At 40.6% G+C, this 21001-nt stretch overlaps 1 protein-coding gene across 1 annotated transcript; it reads left to right on the top strand.

The window, feature by feature from the left end:
• Positions 1–6757: 6757 nt before the first annotated feature.
• On the top strand, positions 6758–13928 carry LOC133155750 (ankyrin repeat and protein kinase domain-containing protein 1-like). The gene is made up of 9 exons (XM_061281278.1): positions 6758–7118; positions 7196–7478; positions 7785–7936; positions 8129–8178; positions 8573–8728; positions 10008–10120; positions 10852–10885; positions 11106–11346; positions 12009–13928. Exons 1-9 carry the CDS (start codon positions 6934–6936, stop codon positions 13042–13044), a joined length of 2250 nt encoding a protein of 749 aa, XP_061137262.1. The 5' UTR covers positions 6758–6933; the 3' UTR covers positions 13045–13928.
• The last annotated feature ends 7073 nt before the right edge of the window (positions 13929–21001 follow it).

Below are 21001 nucleotides of genomic sequence, written 5' to 3'. Positions count from 1 at the left end.
TTCAACACCTTAGCTGAAATAAGTCAAGTTAATCCCCTCACAGAGCAAACTAATCAAAACTAGTTGATCATTCATATAGGTTTTAATATAATGGAGTTTCATTTGCGGCTTGTTGTTAAGCCACAACAGTTCAGCGAGGGCGTCTGGGATTGAGATTCTTTCATCACCAACAGAAAGTAAACACGCTGAACAATATTGATATTTGGATGTTAGGACTGTCTTATTTATTGTAAATAAAAAATCTATTTATAAAAAAATGGAAATTAACGCTGGGCCTCATTCTGTATTTTTTTTCCTCAAATTGTACTCAAGAAAGTCAAAGACTTCACGTACAGAATATGAAGCACTTTCTTTTAGTGAAGTCATTTCCTTGAACAATACTGTGGTCCTATTAGCATAGATAAACGCTGCGTGTTACCCTTGGACTCAAAACTGCCGGGTCATGAGCAAAAACAGAAACTAAGGGGGGGAAACTCGATGAGAGAAATTCAAATGTGTTAACACAAGGTTAAAGCTCATGGAAGTAAAAAAAAATATATACTTCAGTATTTGTGAATGAATATACTGTATTTATCTATTAATTAGTCATGTCTGCATTTGACTTAGACGGGTAAAGAGACAAAGGAGAATTGAAGGCATGCCAATGCTTTGGAAAATGCTGCATATAACCAGTTTATCAATTTAAGTCCTTTACAATTAAAAATTGGATTATAAAAAGAATCAATTTTTTGTATAAGCTAATGTGAATATGTTGATCACCTCTGTCGTCAAATGTGCACGGGTTCTCAGTGAGACATGAATTTCTTGAAATATGTTTTCCAAGAATTTCAACGTGGACAGACAGAGCATATCTTAGTTCAAAATCACTTTTAAGAACTGTTTCAAGGAAAACATCTTTTGTACGTTCAAACATTTTGCAATTTTACCAGTCACTTCAGCTCTCGCTTTGGACCTTTCATCTCATTAACATGAATAAAAAAAAAAAAAACTGGATTGAATAAGCAAAGTTAGTTTTGCGCGCTTCAGGGCCACAATTGTCACCTTGAGACAATTATTGGTGCGACAAAGGCATACCGCCGTGTTATTAATTATTATTTTGGGGCCAGAAGAATTTTCAAAGTAACTTGTGCAAGCAGCCGATAGCGATAGAAACAAAGAAGTCAGGGACAGATGCCATCTTTGCAATTATGAAAACAAGAGACGGATCAGATGATAGCTTGCGCGTCCCTCGGGGTGGCTTTCTAAGTCGCATGCCCTTTTTATCCCTTTGCATCTGGAACGTTATTAAACATTAAGACAAAAACTTGTGATTAACCTTTTTAATCTTCTGTACTGAAATCCCAGATGACTTGTTCACACATGACATTGACTTGCATGTGTGGCATTCATACAAAAATCGCCTCAGAAATCTTCAAAGGGAACAGATGAGCCACTTGTTACTCACTCTGCTTTTCCCATGCTTCCAAAAATACCTTTTGTGCCTGATTCCCACATTGCATCTGTTGCGGTTGTCTCTCATGCCTGCAGTTTGGTTATGAAACAAAGATTCTCTTCTTTGATTCTGTATGTTGTTTTCTGTGTATTCGCCTCAATGCAAACCATCGACTAAATCAATTATTCAGTTTGCTCTTGGTGATCCAGTCAAGAGGCTCCCTGTGTATTGTACACAAATAGTATTAGGGGGCAATTTCTCAGAGGCTTTCCAGCTTTTTGAGTTTTTCCACATATAGTGGTGCTTTGAGATACAATACAATAAATAATTCAATAATAAAATTAAAATAAATAATTTAACATTGAAATTATAGAATGCCAGTCATTTCTTGCGGACTCAATTTTTTTTGCCCACATTTTTGCTCAATCTCAGCTCCTCAGTATTGCAATATTCCATCCAGAGGATAAAGAATATAGACCTGGGAGTACATTCGACCACCACTTATTCACCGGTCGGCAGAGAATTCGCAGATTCATGTTTTTTTTTCCCCAACGTATTTTAATCCGTAGGCTCAGTTGTACTTCAAGTCTTCATTTTGAATCGTGGTCTGCTGCACTCTCGATTGGTTGCCATTGAGTCCCAGCACAATGAATGAATAGGTGCGTTGAAGTAGGATTGATCCCGTTTCAGCTATTTGATCCTCTAGTTGGTTGTAACGTTTCAGATTTGGTTCTAGAGAGATGCCAGTGCCCTTGAGCTATCCACCAAAGTCGCTGTCTGCCATATGAACGCTATCCATTTGCTTCCAGCATGGTAATGGGGAAAATTAATTTCCTGTGGGGATTAATTATATAATTGTAATCATCAAAACTGATCTCGCCACGTTTAAAGTCATAAAAGTCTTCCCTTGGAGTAACAAAGACCCGCCAAAATACGCACGGATAGAGAGGAGGCATCGTGATAAAAGTCTAGCATTTTTCCTGAAGGCTAATTATCAATTACCATGCAGACTAGTGTGAGAATAAGTCAACTAATGACGGGGAAAGTCTTTGTGTGTGACATTTCAGACTGTAGGATGCATTTCCAACATCCTGCAGAACCACACATGCTGAAATACGGGGTGCGTTGGGGGACTCGCTAATATCGATATCCTTCCTATGCATCGCTTATTGCATTCCTTCATATGTTAATTTGTCTTGAGAAATACACAAAAAGTTGCTATTGTATACTGATTTCATTAAATCGTGCTTAAAGCTCATTCGTGATGAAGTGACCCACATCCAAGTATTCACTATGCTAAGAGTGCGGCAATGGGTGTCTCTTTAGTGGCCACCACACTTGAATTTTTTTGGGGTCTGTTCCGTGATCTCAAAGCCGGCAATAAACAGATGAAGGATTTTAAAGAGGTCAGTTAATAGAGGAGATTAAGGGTTGAGAGCTCGCCCCGGCGTGGTGGAACCTGCAAATGCGTTCGGCCGCCTGACGACTTCCATCGATGAAGATAGACTTCTCGCCCGTAGGTAGCGTATCAACAAGCCGATCACGAGCTCGAGGTTTTCATTGGAACATCAATCCACGAGTCTGTCCCGTATAATCGTGCGAGTTGGTAGAGCGTGAAACCGCGGCCGCCGGTGAATGTTAAATTCATCGATCGCAACACCTGCATACAGAGGTGGATTTGGACGTTCCAATGCGAACCGTTGAAAACGGAGTGACTGCCTTGGGCGAGTGTAACTTTGGTAAGGTTGAACCTCTAAGGTCAAGTACAATTTGCTTTGTGATGCCAGTTTTCTTTCATTTTGGTCCCCCCCCCAAAGAAATAACGGCAAACTTTGTCTCCAGAAAAACACTGAATACGATAATCGAATAATTCTTGGTAGCTATCCAAGACATCTTGTACAAATATGTTACGAGCCTTTCAACCTGTTTTGCTGAATACATGTAACACTTATCACACCGGCTAAACCACTTTTACAGTTATGTCATCAGTTAGTCTTCTCGTGTCTTCTTTGGACATCTCTGAATATAAATCATCCCGCATGCAAATTGCTCACCGAGCACAGGGCAGCAATGCGAATCCAATTGAAGACAGAGACAATGAGTCCCATTAGACAAGAATTATTCATTGTCAACCTCACTTTCAAACAAGACTCACAAAGTCAGAAAGGATAACAGTGTCAATGACTGTAGAAATCAAACCTGTCACCCCCCCACGAGACACAATCTGTCTGCCGAAAATCACAATAAATTACTTTTATAACAACGTGGAAAGAACTACTGGGGTTGCTCATAATTGCAAATGTCATAAGCAGTGCTTTGTGCTCACAGTCGGAGCCACATGAAATCTAAATGTACTCTGGATGACAAAACCCACGGGAGATGGCCCAAATATTTACGTGTTTCAAAATGTCCAATTGAAACTCGCTGTATACAGGCACACTATTTCTTCTCTGTGTGTCACCGTGTTACTATAATTGTGCATGCTTGAATTTGTCTCAGGCGACAAAACACTTCATGTCCCCTGGAAATTCTGCACAAAAGAGAACTGTGGTGATAATCCCTGTTAAACCCAACAGAAGGTGGAAATAGAAACATACGTAGGTGGCAAAGAACAACTCAGTTGATAGTTTTTAAGAAGACCGACTGATCCAGATCTCATAAAGCACAAAGTTGAAATCATCCGTTCGTCCCTCCAAAGATAGAGACAGACAGACATTGTGGCGAAACACCACTGAAAAAGAAAAAACAAAAATATATGTAGAAAAGCAGCATTGAGAGGAAGCCAAGGAAAACTAAGCTCTAATTGAAACAGGAAGAAAAGGAGAGATTTAAATATTTCAATACAGCAAAAATATTAATCATTTAACGTTGAGTTTTAATTTATAGCTGGTGTTTCAGGGAATTTTTTTTGCAAACAAAAATCTTATAAAAACTGTCACATGATCCCCCTCAACATTACTGCCTGCTCATATATAGATCCAACCCCGTGAGAAAACAAGGTAATGCGAGACGTTGGGTAACGCGAGACATCTCCGGTATCGAGCCAACCGAACATAATTGTGGTCGCGTGATTTGCCAACTGTGCTGTAAACATTTTGGGGCTATAGAACATCTTATCTAGTACGCGCCACCAAAAGCCTGGGGCTGGCCCCAACCGTGCCAACTTGAGTCTTCCAGAAAACAATACATAACATGTTGTCATGTGAAATAAATGTGTAAATTACATATGTTCCCTGTCGGTCATAATCAAAAACAAGGGAAACCAGTTTGACAAGTGTTTGGTAAGAGAACAACCTGGCACATGTTTCCAGGACTCCCAGTCAACACTTTAGTTTCATCGACAAAGAAATGCTTTGCACTTCTTTGACATTGAATAGACTCCAGGAAATGATTCATCTTCATTGTTGCCTCCATTAGTATTCAGATGTGTGCCCAGAAAATCCACAGCATACAATTTATCTCAGAGAGACATTGGCACTCTGAGCAAGAGTTTTGTTTAAATTCCAATGAAACACTTAAGGGGGTATGCCAAGAGAAGTATCTTGAACTGATTTAATTGTTGTTTAGAATATTTTTCTTTCCTCAGATATCTGGGAATGGTGGACCCATGTGCAGGCATGCAATGAAGCAAGGAATGGCTTCAATCAAAATAATTTGAATTGATGGGAAAAAAAATGGTCATGGCAAAACTAAAAAAAAAAAGAGATCAAAATCAGAGACATCACTGTGCAATAACATCCTGCTCTCGTTATGTTGTTAGTTACCTGAATGTTGTGAGTCACTTAATTGTTGTGCAGAGGCTGAGATCAACTGGAGTCAAATTCCCTGTTTGGCATGCACAAACTTGGTCAATAAAGCTGATTCTGATAATACCACAGAGCACATAGGGCAAGGGAGAAATGACAATGTCTCAACAAAGAGCTAACAGAAAGGAGGGAACTAAATACCAACAAACCGACAAGGCAATGGGGAATACCTGGACGAGACAAGAAGGAAGGAACTGATTGGAAGACACAAGGGGTGGGGCTAACAAGAAATGATCTAATGATGAATACAAAGACAGAGAACAAAGACAGAGAAACCAAGGAAATCACAATACTGCCAAAAGGGACAAGAAAACCAAAACAAAGTCCAAATTAAAAGCAAACAAACATTATGTGCCATTAAAATTTAGACCGACTTAGGTTTTTAACTCTAATTGGGGGTTTAACTCAGCATTTTAAAGGTGTATTATCCATCCATTTTCTGTACCGCTTAGTCCCCACTGGGGTCGCGGGCGTGCTGGAGCCTATCCCAGCCGTCATCGGGCGGTAGGCGGGGGACACCCTGAACCGGTTGCCAGCCAGTCGCAGGGCACACAGAGACAAACAACCATTTGCACTCGCACTCGCACTCGCACTCACACCTAGGGACAATTTGGAGTGTTCAATCGGCCTACCAAGCATGTTTTTGGGATGTGGGAGGAAACCGGAGTGCCCGGAGAAAACCCACGCGGGCCCGGGGAGAACATGCAAACTCCACACAGGGAGGGCCGGAGGTGGAATCGAACCCGCACCCTCCTAACTGTGAGGCGGACGTGCTACCCAAGTGCGCCACCGAGCCACCTAAAGGTGTATTATTATTTTAAAATCAACAGATAAATTGTAAGTCTAAGTTTTGTGGATAGTGGCCTTACTTAAGAATGGGAAAATTGGGAAGACTTGCATCAAGTTACATTACGGAATGGACCACAAACGTAATAAATCATTTCCTTTAAATGTCCCTTGTTCTGTTCCCACGTTGTCAAGGAAACAACAGTTAATGGTTAACTGTTCGGTTAACTGTTAACCTAACAGTGTACACTACTCACTTGTTAGCCTTCGGAGTTGTTCAGAGATGAGTGGGGAAAAAAAATCTATGATACGCTGTCAGCAGCCATGTACGGTATTAGGTACTTAGACCTTCAGTGGGGACTTAATCCACTGCCTGATACCACCACGTTCGCACCACAATTTTAGAAACCATCAATGCTATACAAATTTGCAATATAACAGCAGTTCAGAATCAACCTGAATCCAATACCATGTCCAGAAGATCCTTCTGTAATGTTTATCTTCACTGCAATGAAAAATATTGTTTGTGAGTTTGACAGAATTGTAAAAAATAAATCAATAAATAAAAGCAAACACATCAAGAGTTGTGCCAAAGTGTCCCAGTATCCCACTTTTGAATACCATTGTGTAAATATGTGCTGACATGTGAGAGAACTGAAAAGTGTATCTGCAGTCTCAGTCCAAAACCGGTTTTGTAACATTCACTGCAAACTCGCAAACCGGTTTTCAAGACAAGGTTGACTCGATCCGCATTTCATACACGCACTTGATTTTGGATCCACGCGATGCATTTTGCACACATCCGTGGGCGACGCCGATCGACGGGACAATGAGGAATAACCCTGTTAACGATTGGGATTAGACAGCGAGGGCCTTCACGGAGTTTGCGTAAAGTGGAGGACAACACTCATGGACGCTTTGGACGCGGCTCCTGGACCCTTCAGGAGCTTTGAAAAGAACGACTTTGAGACGGACTGGACTAAAGTTGGAGAAGGCAAATTTGGACAAGTCTATCAAGTCAAGATCAAGCTGTGGCGGGAGGTTTGCGCCCTTAAAGTCTTTGACACAACCGTGGGTACAAATAACCATTGCAGGTGGGTAGCTACAAGAGACTTCATACTATTTATTTATATTCTTTACTGTATTGTACCACTATGCCTTCTTTTTCCAGAAAACCGAGGGAGGATGCGTCCAACATAGCAAAAGTTAAATTCAAGTACCTGGTGTCGGTCTATGGTTTCTGCATCGATGTGCCTGCCATTGTAATGGAGTACATGAGTAATGGATCCTTGACTACCCTCCTGAATAGTCACAATCTGATGTGGCCCAAGAAGTTCCAAATCATTCACGAGGCTTCCATGGGCATGAACTTCCTCCACAGCCTGCAACCCCCATTACTCCATCTCAACCTGAAACCATCCAATATACTAATAGATGACCATCTTCATGTCAAGGTCAGTATCTCGGTACGATTTATCTGAAAGTGGACTGAATTGGTTTGATTCTGTCGGAATACGATTGGACTCGATATGGTACGGTAGGGTATGATGCAATCGGTTTCTCGTTGTCATTTTACAGAATGAATACATTGGTCAAGAATACTGTAGGTGTTTTCTTCAAAGATCTTTTCCCCCAAAAAGTTTGTCGTGCATCCTAATTTATTTAATTCGGAACGATATGATTCGTTTTGATTCCATGCACCCATCTTTTGAATCAAAAACGGTTTTCTGATTCAGATCATTTTGATGTTTTTTTTTTAGATTTCAGACTTTGGTCTTATCCATTGTGAAGAAGAAACAGACAAGAAGTTGTTTATGGAGCATTTGATTGCAAGAGGGAATCTCAGCTACATTCCTCCTGAGATTTTCACTCAGTCCTGTGAACCTCCTGGACTTTCCTTCGATGCGTACAGGTGACTTTTAAATCACACGGGAAATTCTCCAACATTGTACAGCACTCCCCTTTGTTGCAGACTACAAGTAATTTCATATTTCAATGTGATGTAGCCTAATTGACCTCATGTGGGATTCGGGTTGTACTACATGCAAATCAAATGGAAATGGTCATTTAAAACTCCATTTTCTCTCACTCCTTTCATCGACAGCTTTGGAATAGTGATCTGGGAGATTCTGACACAACAAAAGCCATACACAGGTAGGAATAAATTCAGCTCATACGCTGTGTAAAAAAAATAAACAAACGATAGGGACAAGCAAACAAAACAAGAATAATAAGTAGACCTTGCTTTTGCGTTATTGGCTTCATAGAATTTAACAACAGAAAACAAACCATTCGATCAGTGCCTATGCTTTTACGATGCATTCTATTGCACATGGATTATAAAAGAAAGCAGCATTTCTCATAAATTTCTCACCGTGTAAATTGGATTCTCCGTCAACAAAGGCAACATATACTGTAAATCCCATTTGGAAATGGTCCTGCCTTCAACCATCACCCAATTGTATTCTGAAGAACTTTAAGTTAGTATGGACATGCATGACCAATTACTTTTCCACCGTCTTGGCTGACATCTATTTTGTGGCTACAGGGTGCAGCATGACCACCGTGCTCTTAAATGTGTCACATGGCAGGAGACCCTGCGTGGAGATCATGCCTGAGCAGAGGCCACGTGAGTGTGATCAGATGATCAGCATCATGAAGCAGTGCTGGGATCAGGAACAAGAAAAGAGGCCACCGTTTTCAGGTACATAACCTTTTTTTTTCCTGCAATTTTATGCCAGCCTTGAATGGGTACTTTTTAAGCAAGAGAAGGCTTTGCACTGGAAAAATGATGTTTGCTGCAATCTTTCCAATCTCATTCACAACTCGTGAAAAGGCCAGACAGTCAATTGACACCCGCATAAAAGGTACAGACTAGTCCGTCCACATACAACATTTATATACACTAGCTTATTCATTAACTGTGTATGAAACAGACTTGCCCATATTATTGTACTTGTGGCTAACCCGGCATTTGCTGACTATTGAGCACTTGCTGTTCTTCGAAAATGTGTGTAGGAGGATTAGGGAAAAGTTTCCAGCTAATTCAGTGGACACATCTGTAGAAAGTGCACACTCAGCAAAAACTGGTTGAACATTTTTTTAAAAAGACATTTGTGGTAACTGTCCAGAAAAGCAAAAGACATTTTCATATCGTTGAAAAAAAAAACCCGATCTTGGTCAAAAAGTAAAAGGTGAAAAGACGTCAATGTTGTTGGAAAGACGTCTTCAAAAAGACCCATTTATCAACGGCTATTTTTTGGACTAAAATTGGACGGGCTAAACACAACCCATTTATCAACTGTTATTTTGGCACTCAACATCTATTTCCGCACTAAATAAAGTCCAAGACGGACGGAGCGGATTTAGTCCAAAATCCAAACATCTGGTACTGAAGGGATGTTTCAAATTTTCATAATTGTAAAGCCTCATTTTATATCCTTATGGGGTGTTTTATTGAATCTTTATAAAGAAATGTTTCAGTATCCATGCATGGCATTCAAAAATAATTTTACAGGTTTGTGCAAGCCACCCGTAAAATGTATTTGCACTACCAGCAGTCACTTTCCAAGCTGTGACAAAGACTGAGAAGCGCTAATAACCTGCAATTGGCTCCATCAACGCCGATTTGTCATGTGTTTAATTGCTTTTTTTTAATCTAGGCAAAGTTGTTTTTTTTGTCACTGCGTGTTACGCATGAATGACATGGGGGGCTTTTAAAAGGCGATCAGACGATACATCTCGCACAACTTTGTTCAAACAAGCTCTTACACCTCACAAAATCATGTTTATTCATGAACGGTAGCTAACAACATAGACTCTCGATGTGAGCATTAACTCGCAAGTCATGCGTGAAGGTACACTATAATATTGCGACAACGATGATGAGATTCCTCTGGGATTTTAGAGTCACTAGCAAATGCATAATCAGTTTTAATTAGGCTTATTCAGGCCGATACTTGACTGCTGTTGTTTTCTTGCAGAAACTGTGAGGAAAACAGAGGCCCTAAGTGAAGTCTTGAAGATCCCCGGACCAATCGATTTCCCCCGCAGCAGTGAAAATGGACACAGTCTGGAATTTCCCAGCACCTATAAAGTTAATTCAGTTTGATAAGCGTAAACACAAAATAGGTCACACTGTCTGGTACAGTGTTTTCAACCTTTATTGAGCAAAGGCGCCTATTCTACGTTAGGAAAATCTTATCTCACAAAAGTGAAACGTCACAAGGTATATTGGTATATAGGTCATATTGGAATGATGGTAATCTGGTTTTAATTGACTCACAAATTGGTATCCAGTAATTCCTAGAGAATAAAATGCATTTAAAGATTATACGATTGCCAGTCAAAAGCAGATTTTCCCTTTGTACTGTTGATCCGCTGGTATTCATGTTCGGAGATTGAAGTTATAAAATCTTATGAAATCAGAATAGTATTACAGGGTCTAACCTGATTTAAGAATCCGCATTTGGGTAATTTGAACGATACATTTTTAAGAATCGATCCAATCCTTTAGCCAAAATTTGTTCGGAATAGCTTTGAACAGCTGGGCCTTGGTTATCTTTCAAATATATGTTGGAATTGGTATAATTTTTTCTTTGACACAAAAGCCTAGAAAAACAAATCTAAAATGACCTCTATGCATCCAGTAGACGAGAGTTTTTTTTTTTGGCCCTTTAGAGCCACCATAGTCGACGCTAATGTATTCCTAATGTATTTATTCCTGATTTAATGGTTTGTTTTTCTGCGTGAAGTATAACTTAACGAGTAGCGTCTATGCAAAAAATAATTTCTAATGTTTTCTTTTCATTGTCATTTTCCTCTTAGATTTATTCGCCTCACTTTCCCAACCTTCCTCCAGGTAAACACAGAAAAGCACATAATGGGTCCTCAGCCAGGAATGTTGTTGGTTGACCTTGACCCACAAATTAAATTCCGTGTACCCAACATTCCGCTGCTACAACATTCTTAAAGTTTGTTTCCCGTCCAAAGTTTACATAGTGGGCGACATACTTGACCTGACTTGACTTGAAGGGCATCATACTCGTGTAACCACAACGCCCTTTGCTCTCATTTGACAGAAGAACAATGCGGCAAGGACAACGTGCTCTCGTTCCTCTTTAAGAAGGATTTCCGTAGTTTCCAATCGTCTGTGAAGCGGGAGCACGTGAGCACGCAATTTAGCGGCAAAAAGAGTCTCCTGCACTACACGGTGGCCAGCGGGGATGTCAAGAGCGTGGAGCACGTCTTGAGTCTGGGCGCTGAAGTTGATTGTGTCATGCCGAAAGGCTACACACCATTGATTGTAGCTGTCCTCAACAGGTCTGTACTGCATTGGTATACAACATTGGTTAAAGAATAATATTGTTTGGAAAAGGTCAGGCATGTAGCAAGGGGATGGGGATGAGCAGTCCGTTTTGTCAGTAAATAACAAAATCTGGAAAAAAACAAGGTCACTTGTAACCTTTTGACGTAGACGTGCGTTCTCGCAGGTCCAGCCTGTCTCCCTGCGATGCGGAAATACTAACTTGAATTGACGGCAAGGCTGAAAAGCAATTACAGTGAATCTGTAATCGTATCTCACTGTGTCTGATATTTGGGATGGGCGTGATAGCAGTTCATCAACTATGCAGTATGCAGAAGGACTTGTGGTGGCAGTTTTTTTTTTTAGAGTTGTTAAGTAATTGTGATTGCGTTGAGGGATTTCCCGGCATTGTCTGGTAGCAGACGGTGTGAAATGTGCAGTCAGGTAGGACAAGGCAAGTTAATTTATGGGTGGGTTGGGAACTTTTATTGGATCCCCAGTAAATTAATTGCGATTAATATTAAGAGCAATTAAATGACATTTGGAAAAATGTGGTCGAGGATCAGATCATCGTCAACTGGACTTCGACTGATCAACATCAATGATATTTACCCAGTTTGCTTTTGTTTTGCATTGTGAAAGTTAATTAACTCAAAGTCTTAAATATTCATTTCTGCAGGTTTCACGATATCATCTCTCTGCTGCTGGAACATGGCGCCAATCCCACTCAGGGAGATGATGACCAGTGGACGGGCGTCCATTTCGCGGCTCAGAACGGCGACGACAAGGCCGTCCGTCTACTGTTGGACCGCGGGGCGACGGCGAATCCCCGTGAAAAATCCGGCTGGACGCCCCTGCACCTGGCCTGCCAGAACGGCCACGAAACGGTCGTCCGCCTGCTGCTGACGCGGCTTTCCGTCAAGGCGATCGGGGAGCGGGAGGACGTGGAGAACAGGACGCCGCTTCACCTGGCTGCCACTTACGGTCACATCAATATAACCAAACTGCTCCTCTCCCAGGGAGCCGATCTCAACGCTACTGACAGCTCCCTGTCCACTCCTCTTCACTTGTCAGCCAAGGCGGGCCATAACAGAATCGTACGGCAGTTGGTGAAGGACGGCGCTGTGGTTGATAGCGCGGACAAAAGAGGACACACTTCGCTTCACCTGGCAGCTCTCAATGGCCACAAAGGCATATGCAGGCAACTCCTGACCAACGGGGCCAGCCCGGACACCAGAACCCACCAGGGCTGGACCGCCATGCACCTAGCCGTCATAAAGCGCCACGAGGCCACCATGACGGACCTGAAAACTCTGGGTGTTAGCGTCAACGCTCCTGGTGAGAACGATTGGACTCCTCTGCACCTGGCCTGCCACCAGAGCGAGACCGAAATGGTGGCCAAACTCCTTGCCGCCCACGCCGACCCGAATGTGACCGAGAAGAGTGAGCAGTGGACGCCGTTGCACGTCGCCTGCGCCAGTCTCAGCTTCCCCAGCGTCCTGCATTTGATTTCTCATCGTGCAGACGTGAACGCTACGAGCGCAGCGCAAGCTACGCCGTTACACATTGCCGCTCAGCACGGCCACTCGCCCATTGTGAAGGCGCTACTGCTCAACGGCGCCAACAGAACTCAACGAGACTCCTCGGGAGCGACACCTCTCGATGTGGCAAAGAGGCACGGAAAATGTGAAATAGTCCGGTTACTGGAAAATTGACATCCATTTTTCATTTGATCTTTTCATTGACTTAATATACTTTGTTGATATACTTTTATATTTTGAGCAGTCCCCGTATTCGTACTCACAGATTGTTATATATTGTATATGTTTATTTTTTTTATCCTCTGCAAAACACTAATATTTCTTCAAATACATATGGCCTCCACTCAAAACCTTATTTTGTCTTTTATTTATTTTTTTAAACACATTTTTTTCACTTAAACAATATATCATATCAATAGTTAATTAAACATTATAAGCCTCAAAATGATTTAAACATTCAGTTCAATCCAGTCTCTTCAGCATTTGTGCCACTTTGAATCTTTTCACTGAACTTTTCTAATTAAAAGTGCACCGATGGATTGTGACAAGGTAAAAGATAGTACTGCGAGCTTACTCCAATGATTAAGTCCATCCTTGCAGACGGAGCAAAGCACATCTCGGCATACGCGCTACTCATTTACCACAGGGACACCTTATTAAATTAAAATGAAATGCATGAAGTCTGGAGCTGTGTTGACTCACATGTTCCATTTTATTTATTTTTTGAACACTTAAGCAGCCACTAGAGACTCAGACACAACGGCAAAAGATTGTGAGTGAGGCAGTGTCAAATAAATACTTGAAGAGAGAAGACTTTAAGTCTTTCCAAATGTGTTTCCTAATGAACAACTGTTGTGGTGTGCTCAAATGCAAAAATTCATTATGCAATTCTTGGTGTCTATTGCATAAGTACTCTGGGGACAAAAATGCTAACCTCAGTTAAACACTAGTTTACACTGATCTTAGAGCATATTTATTTTATTTATGTTTTGTTAAAAATGTATATTGGCTTTAATTTATTGCTTATATCTTGGTAAAATAAAATACATTTGAACTTTTTTCCGTTCCGTTCCCTGACAATTTACCGTGCTTGTTTATTTCTACTAGCAGGAAGTAACTACATATTGTTTACTCCCTCTGGGTAAAGGGAAAACAAAGGTTATCTTTATATATAAAAAAAAAAAACAATCTAGAGACATTTAAAATTGAAGAAACAGCTTAAATCTCCTCTCTTTAGGAATGTTGTTGTTTATGTTTGACTCTCGGCTTAGTGCCTTTTAGTCACGGGTTGCCACAGCGAGTTACTCGCATGATATGTTTGGCACCGTTTTTTATTCCAGATGCCCTTCCTGATGCCAACCCACCCTGGGAAATGGCGAATAGCTTGGCGAGGAACCCAACTACGTTTAAGTAATGGACGATACAGAAAAGGGTAATGGTAAATAAAAAAAGTGTACCTTAGTGGCGTAATGAGAACTGATTAGAATTGAAAATCGGTTTTGCTTTTGCTGAAATTAATCGAAACGTTACATTTTTAAATGGACCAACTGCACCCAATTTTTTGTAATAAAAAACTCACAACAAGTTTCCACTACTGGGCATGAAAAATCCAAGGCAAATGGAAATAAGCAATGCAATCAGAACCAATTCAAACCAGCACATTGCCACATTTGCCCTTAATAAATTGCAGATTGGTAATTGGTGACCAGGTAATTGTAACCCACACCCAGACGTAGCAGTTTAGCGGTTTTGCTCAATGAACAATGTGTTCTACTTTATTGCCTTGACTGTCTTTTTCTCCTCTCAGTGATCCTGACACTCAATAAATACAACCGCCTCTTCCTTTCTAATCCTTTTGGACAGCTGTCAGGGAGCACTTACAAAACGGTGTTTGCGAGTTAGATGAACGATATGCTGATTTACGCTGTCATCCAAGAGAAAAATCCGGTAACCTTGCACCGGCCTTCATTTATCCACTCGACTTTGTGCTGTTCTCAAATTTTACTACGTGATTTATGGAAACGAGCTTCCCTTTGGCGACAGTTTAAATATGATACAGTATTTTAGAAGTTACGTAAAAAAATACTTTATGGTTGTTGTGCACGGTAAAGCGTGTGAGGTGACACGCGTTTATGGAATCCACGTCGGAGTCTTTGACGGACTTGTTTAACAACATTTTTCTCCTTCCAACTGTCATACAGACTTTCTGTTGACATCATTGTCATTCCAGGCGCTAGGCAGATAAACTCCTTTTCGAAACAACCTTTAATCAGCTCGATCAATGGCGCCGCTGCAACCTTTGAACACATAGGGTGACACATCGGATTCCCTCTATTAGCCGCTAATTGAGTTAAGCTAATTTTATTTTGCAGCAAGGCAGCAGACAGGAAGAAGATTCCTCTTGCAGATTACTGCACTCTTGCAAGGCAAACGTTATGTCATGGCTTCAAATTATTTGGTGGCGCAATGTCTCTGTATGATGCAACAATTTCATGATCTGTGTCTAATGAGCAAGTTCACAAAGCTGACGCCAACAATTTTGTCACATAATAGCTTGGATCGTGAAGAAGAATTGAAACGCCTAGCGCCACAAATATCAGAGCTGGGTTCGTTGTTATGGCTCATTAACTCTGGTTCACCTCCGATTTGTTACATTTTGAAACAATTAGAATTTTAGGACTGCTCGTTAAATCGGTTAGCCTATAAACTAGCATAAATCAATAAACATCAAGTTCACAAGTAAAAGGAGCAAATCTATGAATTATAATAGGGACTTTGGGTTAGTTCTGATGTTTCACAGAGTTCTTAACTAATGTATTGGCGATTATATCATGAGGACACCTATTGGACGTTCTCCGCAGAAGCCCACTTACTGCAACTACAGCATGGCGGTTGTTCAGTGGCCTTAAACAATCCTCTGTCTCTGTTCACCATTGTAACCGGTCTATCTATCCACGCATTTCTGCTCATCCAAATCTCCTGGGGTGGTTATTGCCATCTCTGGATGACTTCTTTCTTTTGACAGTAGGAAAAACACACAAACTCTCTACATGTGTCAAAGGCTCAAGCTGAGTGGTGGTCCTCTTGACAGGTCCTTGCAGACTACCTTGAAACGAGGTGTTTTAGCGATTAATTTCACACTGGATTCAAAAGATAAAAAATGTCCTGTTTTAGCCGACGGCGCTATTCAAGAGGAGCCTCTGAAGGGACTTGTAGTCTTCGGTATATTCTTATTATCTCTTCACGCTGATTTTTCTTGGTCGTGTCATGTTCTGATGATTAATGGTGAACGCCGCAGCTATCTCACAGGCACAGAACGAAACCCTCAACAATATTTGAATGCAATTCACTCCACTAGAAATTGAGAACATTTCACCATTGGGATGCTTCAAGGCTGTATTGGACATAGATTTGCTTGGAAGGATCCCAGTGTGAGTTCATATTTGATCTAGAGCGTGAAAGATCATACAAGTGTGATCAAAAAATTCGTCACGAGGAAAAAGCCTGCACTGTTTGATAAAATATATGACATGGTGTAATTTTACGCAAACTACCAATTAAGTCTGCGGTATCCACATCATGTTCTCACAATACAAAATTATTAACACTTGATCGAGTGTAGAGCTTCCTCGCTGCGATAAAAATGTCACAAAAGAATATTAATATTCGGCTGCAAGAAAATATTAATTTCACAACTCCACTTCATGTTTCAATTTAACCCCGGGGAATGATTGCATTTTTTGTTTCTCGTGCTTGAATACAGTAGAATAAATGGCATTCAGGGAGTGTGTGTTTACCATGCATGAGAGCTCTAATGAATAACCATTGTCACTTTTTCAGTGTTTTTGTTGATAATTTATCGGAAACAAGGGATTACAAATGTGCGGAGGGAGTGCCGAAGAGATCGCCATCTCAAAACATCCAAACCTCCCTTGCCGTAGATTGCCGGCACAAGTCGACCCACAGTGAATTAAAGCCCACTCAGATATGCATCTTTTTTCATTTCCTCTCCGCTTCCCTCCTTCCTTCTATTCATCCAACCTCCACGTTTGTTTTTCCATTATAAGCTGCAATGCCCACTGGAAAACAAGCACTTGTGCCAAACCAGTCAGTCAGTGCTGTCACTTACAACAACAAATAAATAAACAAACACACCGTGTTGTTTTGTGCACAAGTGGTAAGTACTGGACAGCAGGGGGAAGTAGTTTCAGAATTAAATCCTGGCAGGAATATATAAAAAAAAACAAAAAAACAACAACAACCATGACCAAACTCAGATGCAGCACACTTTTGGGGTCAGAAGAAAACCAGATACTCAATTCCCTTGTCATCATGAATTTCATGCGTTTTGCTGACAGAGTGAAAATGAAGTCTCTGTCATGACCTGACGTAACAAAATTATACACTGAGAATCACAGATTTTTAAGTTTTGATAGTTGAACCACATTGAAAAAAGCTTAGCTGGATTGGATAAAATTTAATTCTATTAAATTTGACGCAATAAGAGTAGTAATAATCTTCTTGGCACGAGGCAGCAGTGTAAACCCTAAAACGCATCTTTGGCAAATTTAATTGAAATGCGCCGCTAAATTTCCCTTGATATTTTCCATTTCCACGAGGTAGGGAAAAGGAATCAGGAATCCGTTAAGATCTGTCATTCGGAATAAATTGCCAGCACTGAGAGAAAATGTATATTCCAAGTGGGTGTGTCTTAATTTAAGACGGTGACTGGGGCAAGTCTTGCATGCAATGGGAGTTTTGTAGGGCAACACTGCCTTCATCCCTTGACAAATAATAGCTGAAAATATATATTTACCCAAATCGTTGGATTGCAGGAAATGCTCAAATTGAATCACCCAAGAATCCAGATTAATCTTTTCCTTCCTCCTTCAACGCTTTTGACGATTAGATTCAGGAAATGTTGGATTTTAATCAAATATTTGTTTTATTGGCCACACTTACATTTAATATAAAATAAAATAAAATACAAATAAAATCTGATCTGTGTGTTTTTTTTTTTTTAATTGTTGTTACCGGTAGTGACATAAACGACAGTAGTAGGGCATTTATTTTAAACAGAAATTCTTATACATCACTCTTCGCTTGCCTGCACTTGGCTCCTCCAACTTTTTGCATGACTCTTTACTCCAACAAAATCTATTCTGAGATGAGATTTCAAAAAAAAAAAAGTCAACTCTAGCCATGAATAGATACGACAGCTGTTCAAAAAATTCCTAGACTGATGTATTTGTGTTTACATTAATATTTAGATGTATTTGGTAGTTTGAGCTTTTCAGTAGTCCTCCACGTGGATAACCGCAATAAAAGTGTCTTTCAATTTTGATGATGGAGGTGCTCAGGTCTTGGAATGGGACGCTTGACTAACGCCTTCAAATCCATTCGCTCAAAATTGGTTTGCAGGCGTGTTGACAGAGCAAAGCGCTTATCTCATACAAAGTAGGAATGCAGCTATTGCTAAGGCCATAAACTTCTTGAATTGCCGCCTCTTCTTCATATAGAAGCCCCTATAGGATACCATAGAAGCAGTGATACAAATGTTTTTTCTTTTCAGCTAACGAGAACAGCGATGTCCTCTTTGGACCCATCTTCTCCAAGTAAGGCTATTTCCGTGAGCCATGGTCAAGTATTCTAAAGGCTCTCAACAACCCATTGATTCTTTTGAATAAGGAGTTTTGCTGTTTTTTTTTTTTTTCTTTTTCTTAACGGTGATTCATAAGCCTCTGATGCAGTTTTCCTTACTGGCAGTACATGATTTCGAGGCCAATCTCGGAATAGAGCAAATCACTCTTCACACAACATAAAGCCGTTTGGTACTTTTCTCAATTCAGATCGTTTGCTAACTATAGAACTAATTTACCTTTACTTTTAGTGCACTTGCCGAACCCTGATTTAATGTTAGCACTGCGTAAAAAAAAAAAAAAAAAACACGTCCATGCCAGTGATCATCATTAGCATGTCTTTGTTTTTTAGTTGAAAAAAAACAACATCAATTCACCTTCAAATTTTGGAGGTTCCATGTAGAACCTTTGGGAAAGATGTGCCAAGCTTATATGTAGGCTATTTATGAACCCCACCAGTCAGTCTTCTGGGATGGGAGGGATGCTACTACGCAGCTGGCAGATCAATCCCCTCATGCTAAGGATGGGAAAAAGGGATAAATTATTACAACTGGATGACGTTCTCTATTTTGTGTCAACTATTGATGAATGCTAGCTCGCTCACTCAACGGGTTTTAAAGGCTAGAGAGTTATAGTACACTTAACACACTATTGCTGAAATTAGCCTCATATAAAACATCAGATATTGACGACACTGGGTTCTGACTATTACATTTTTTACGCGCATGTGATTGATTTACATGAAAGAATTAGGTTTTATTTTTTTTACTACCACGTTTTAACTGCCACTGGCAATATTGGAAGAAAAAAAAATCCATTCACAATCCATCCAATCTTATTGGTGTGTGATAGTCTGCGTGGTTTCCTATTTCCTCAACCTGCTGCTTTGGCTTGTGTATGTGGAATTAAAAAAAAAAAAAAGATTACATTGGTTTACTAGCTCTATATGGAGTTTGCATGTTCTCCCCGTGGCTTCTTCCTATCCTCCAAAAACACGTCAGTATTAGTTCTTGAGCGAATCAAAAAACTCATTCATACTTATATAAATAATTCTTGCTATTAATGGCTGAATTTATTAGCATTTACAGGGTGCATAGAAATGCACTGCAATTTATATAACTAAGGAAATCATCTCAGAATTATGATTCTGAGCTTTGTTCACCCACTATTAGACATTTTCATCATTTAAAATAAATCTTCTATGGAGTGAGAGCTTCCTCTACCGCAATCACCACACTCGGATGCCGGGGCACGGAAAGTACGACGGCCATATTGTCTTGGCAGCAGGGGTCACTTAAGGTGAGGGGCTGCTGACTGGGTAAAAACAAGCAATGTAATATTTGGGAACCGAGAATGGAGGTCAGGAGAGAAGCGAGTCGCATCGTGGACAGACATGCGGCGATTCTGTTTAGACAGGTACTCTGTAATCAAATCGCCACTGGGGCCAAACTAAGATGACAAAGCTGACCCCCACGCTGGCTGAATTGGTAATGCGGTGATGGCGGCATGAAAAACGTGTTTAATATTCTTCGCAGTTGATGAGACGACGGATAGCAGGTGTGCGGGGTGATCAGCAATCAATCAGATGGGTAGGTGGCACACACAGACACAAATAGGATTCAAATCTTGGAAAATGTAGCTGAGATCGAAACGTGCAACACGGACGATCGGTGTTATTGCAATTGCTAATTTTACTTTGACGGATTATATCGCTCTTATTCATGTTTGTCCTGCCAGGTTGGCCAGACGACTGAATCCTTAGCCAAACTGTCTACAAGTGATCGCATCGGCATTATGCAAATTTACAGCTTTCTAAATGATATCGTTTCTGTTTATGGTTCCTGTCAGCAAGAGGTGGCCCCGGGCCACTCGGCATCGTGTTATTGCTTTTGTGTTGCAGACATTAAATTCAACATTGCACAATGATTTTTGACTGCGCCATTTCTAGGGTCCAGCCAGAATAAATATTTGATTCAAGACTCAGTTGTCAATAAAAAAATAAATTCAAACTCTATTGCCTTTGCTAAATAATTTGCTCTACCGGGATGTTTTGGTTGTTTACATATATTTCATAATCCGCTACGGTATTCCGCGTGGGAGGGAGTCGTGTTTATAGGCAACGAAATGACTGATGTTAAACAGAACTCAAGTGGAGCCGCTGAAGAGCAAAGTCATCTAAGAATGTGATTATGACTACCTGCGCTGGGAGAGCGCTCACAATGGCTTATGTTGACTCCCAGCACAATTAACAACAACTCATGCTTGGCTTATTCCGCGTTCCCTGCATCTGATTGGCTGGTTTGTGTTTAGGTTGAGATTGATATGCTGCCTCGGGGACGACTCAATGAGAACAAGTGACTCAGCAAGATGGTAAACTAGGCGTGCACAGATTATGATTTTTAAAATAGGAGCAGAACTTTGCTCATTTGTTTCCAGCAACACACAAATACACTCAAGTTTGCTGAATCAGAGGAAAAATGATTATGTCATAC

This window comes from Syngnathus typhle, linkage group LG6, assembly GCF_033458585.1.
Source record: "Syngnathus typhle isolate RoL2023-S1 ecotype Sweden linkage group LG6, RoL_Styp_1.0, whole genome shotgun sequence".
NCBI lineage: Eukaryota > Metazoa > Chordata > Actinopteri > Syngnathiformes > Syngnathidae > Syngnathus > Syngnathus typhle.
This window is presented reverse-complemented; position numbering and strand designations above follow the sequence as displayed.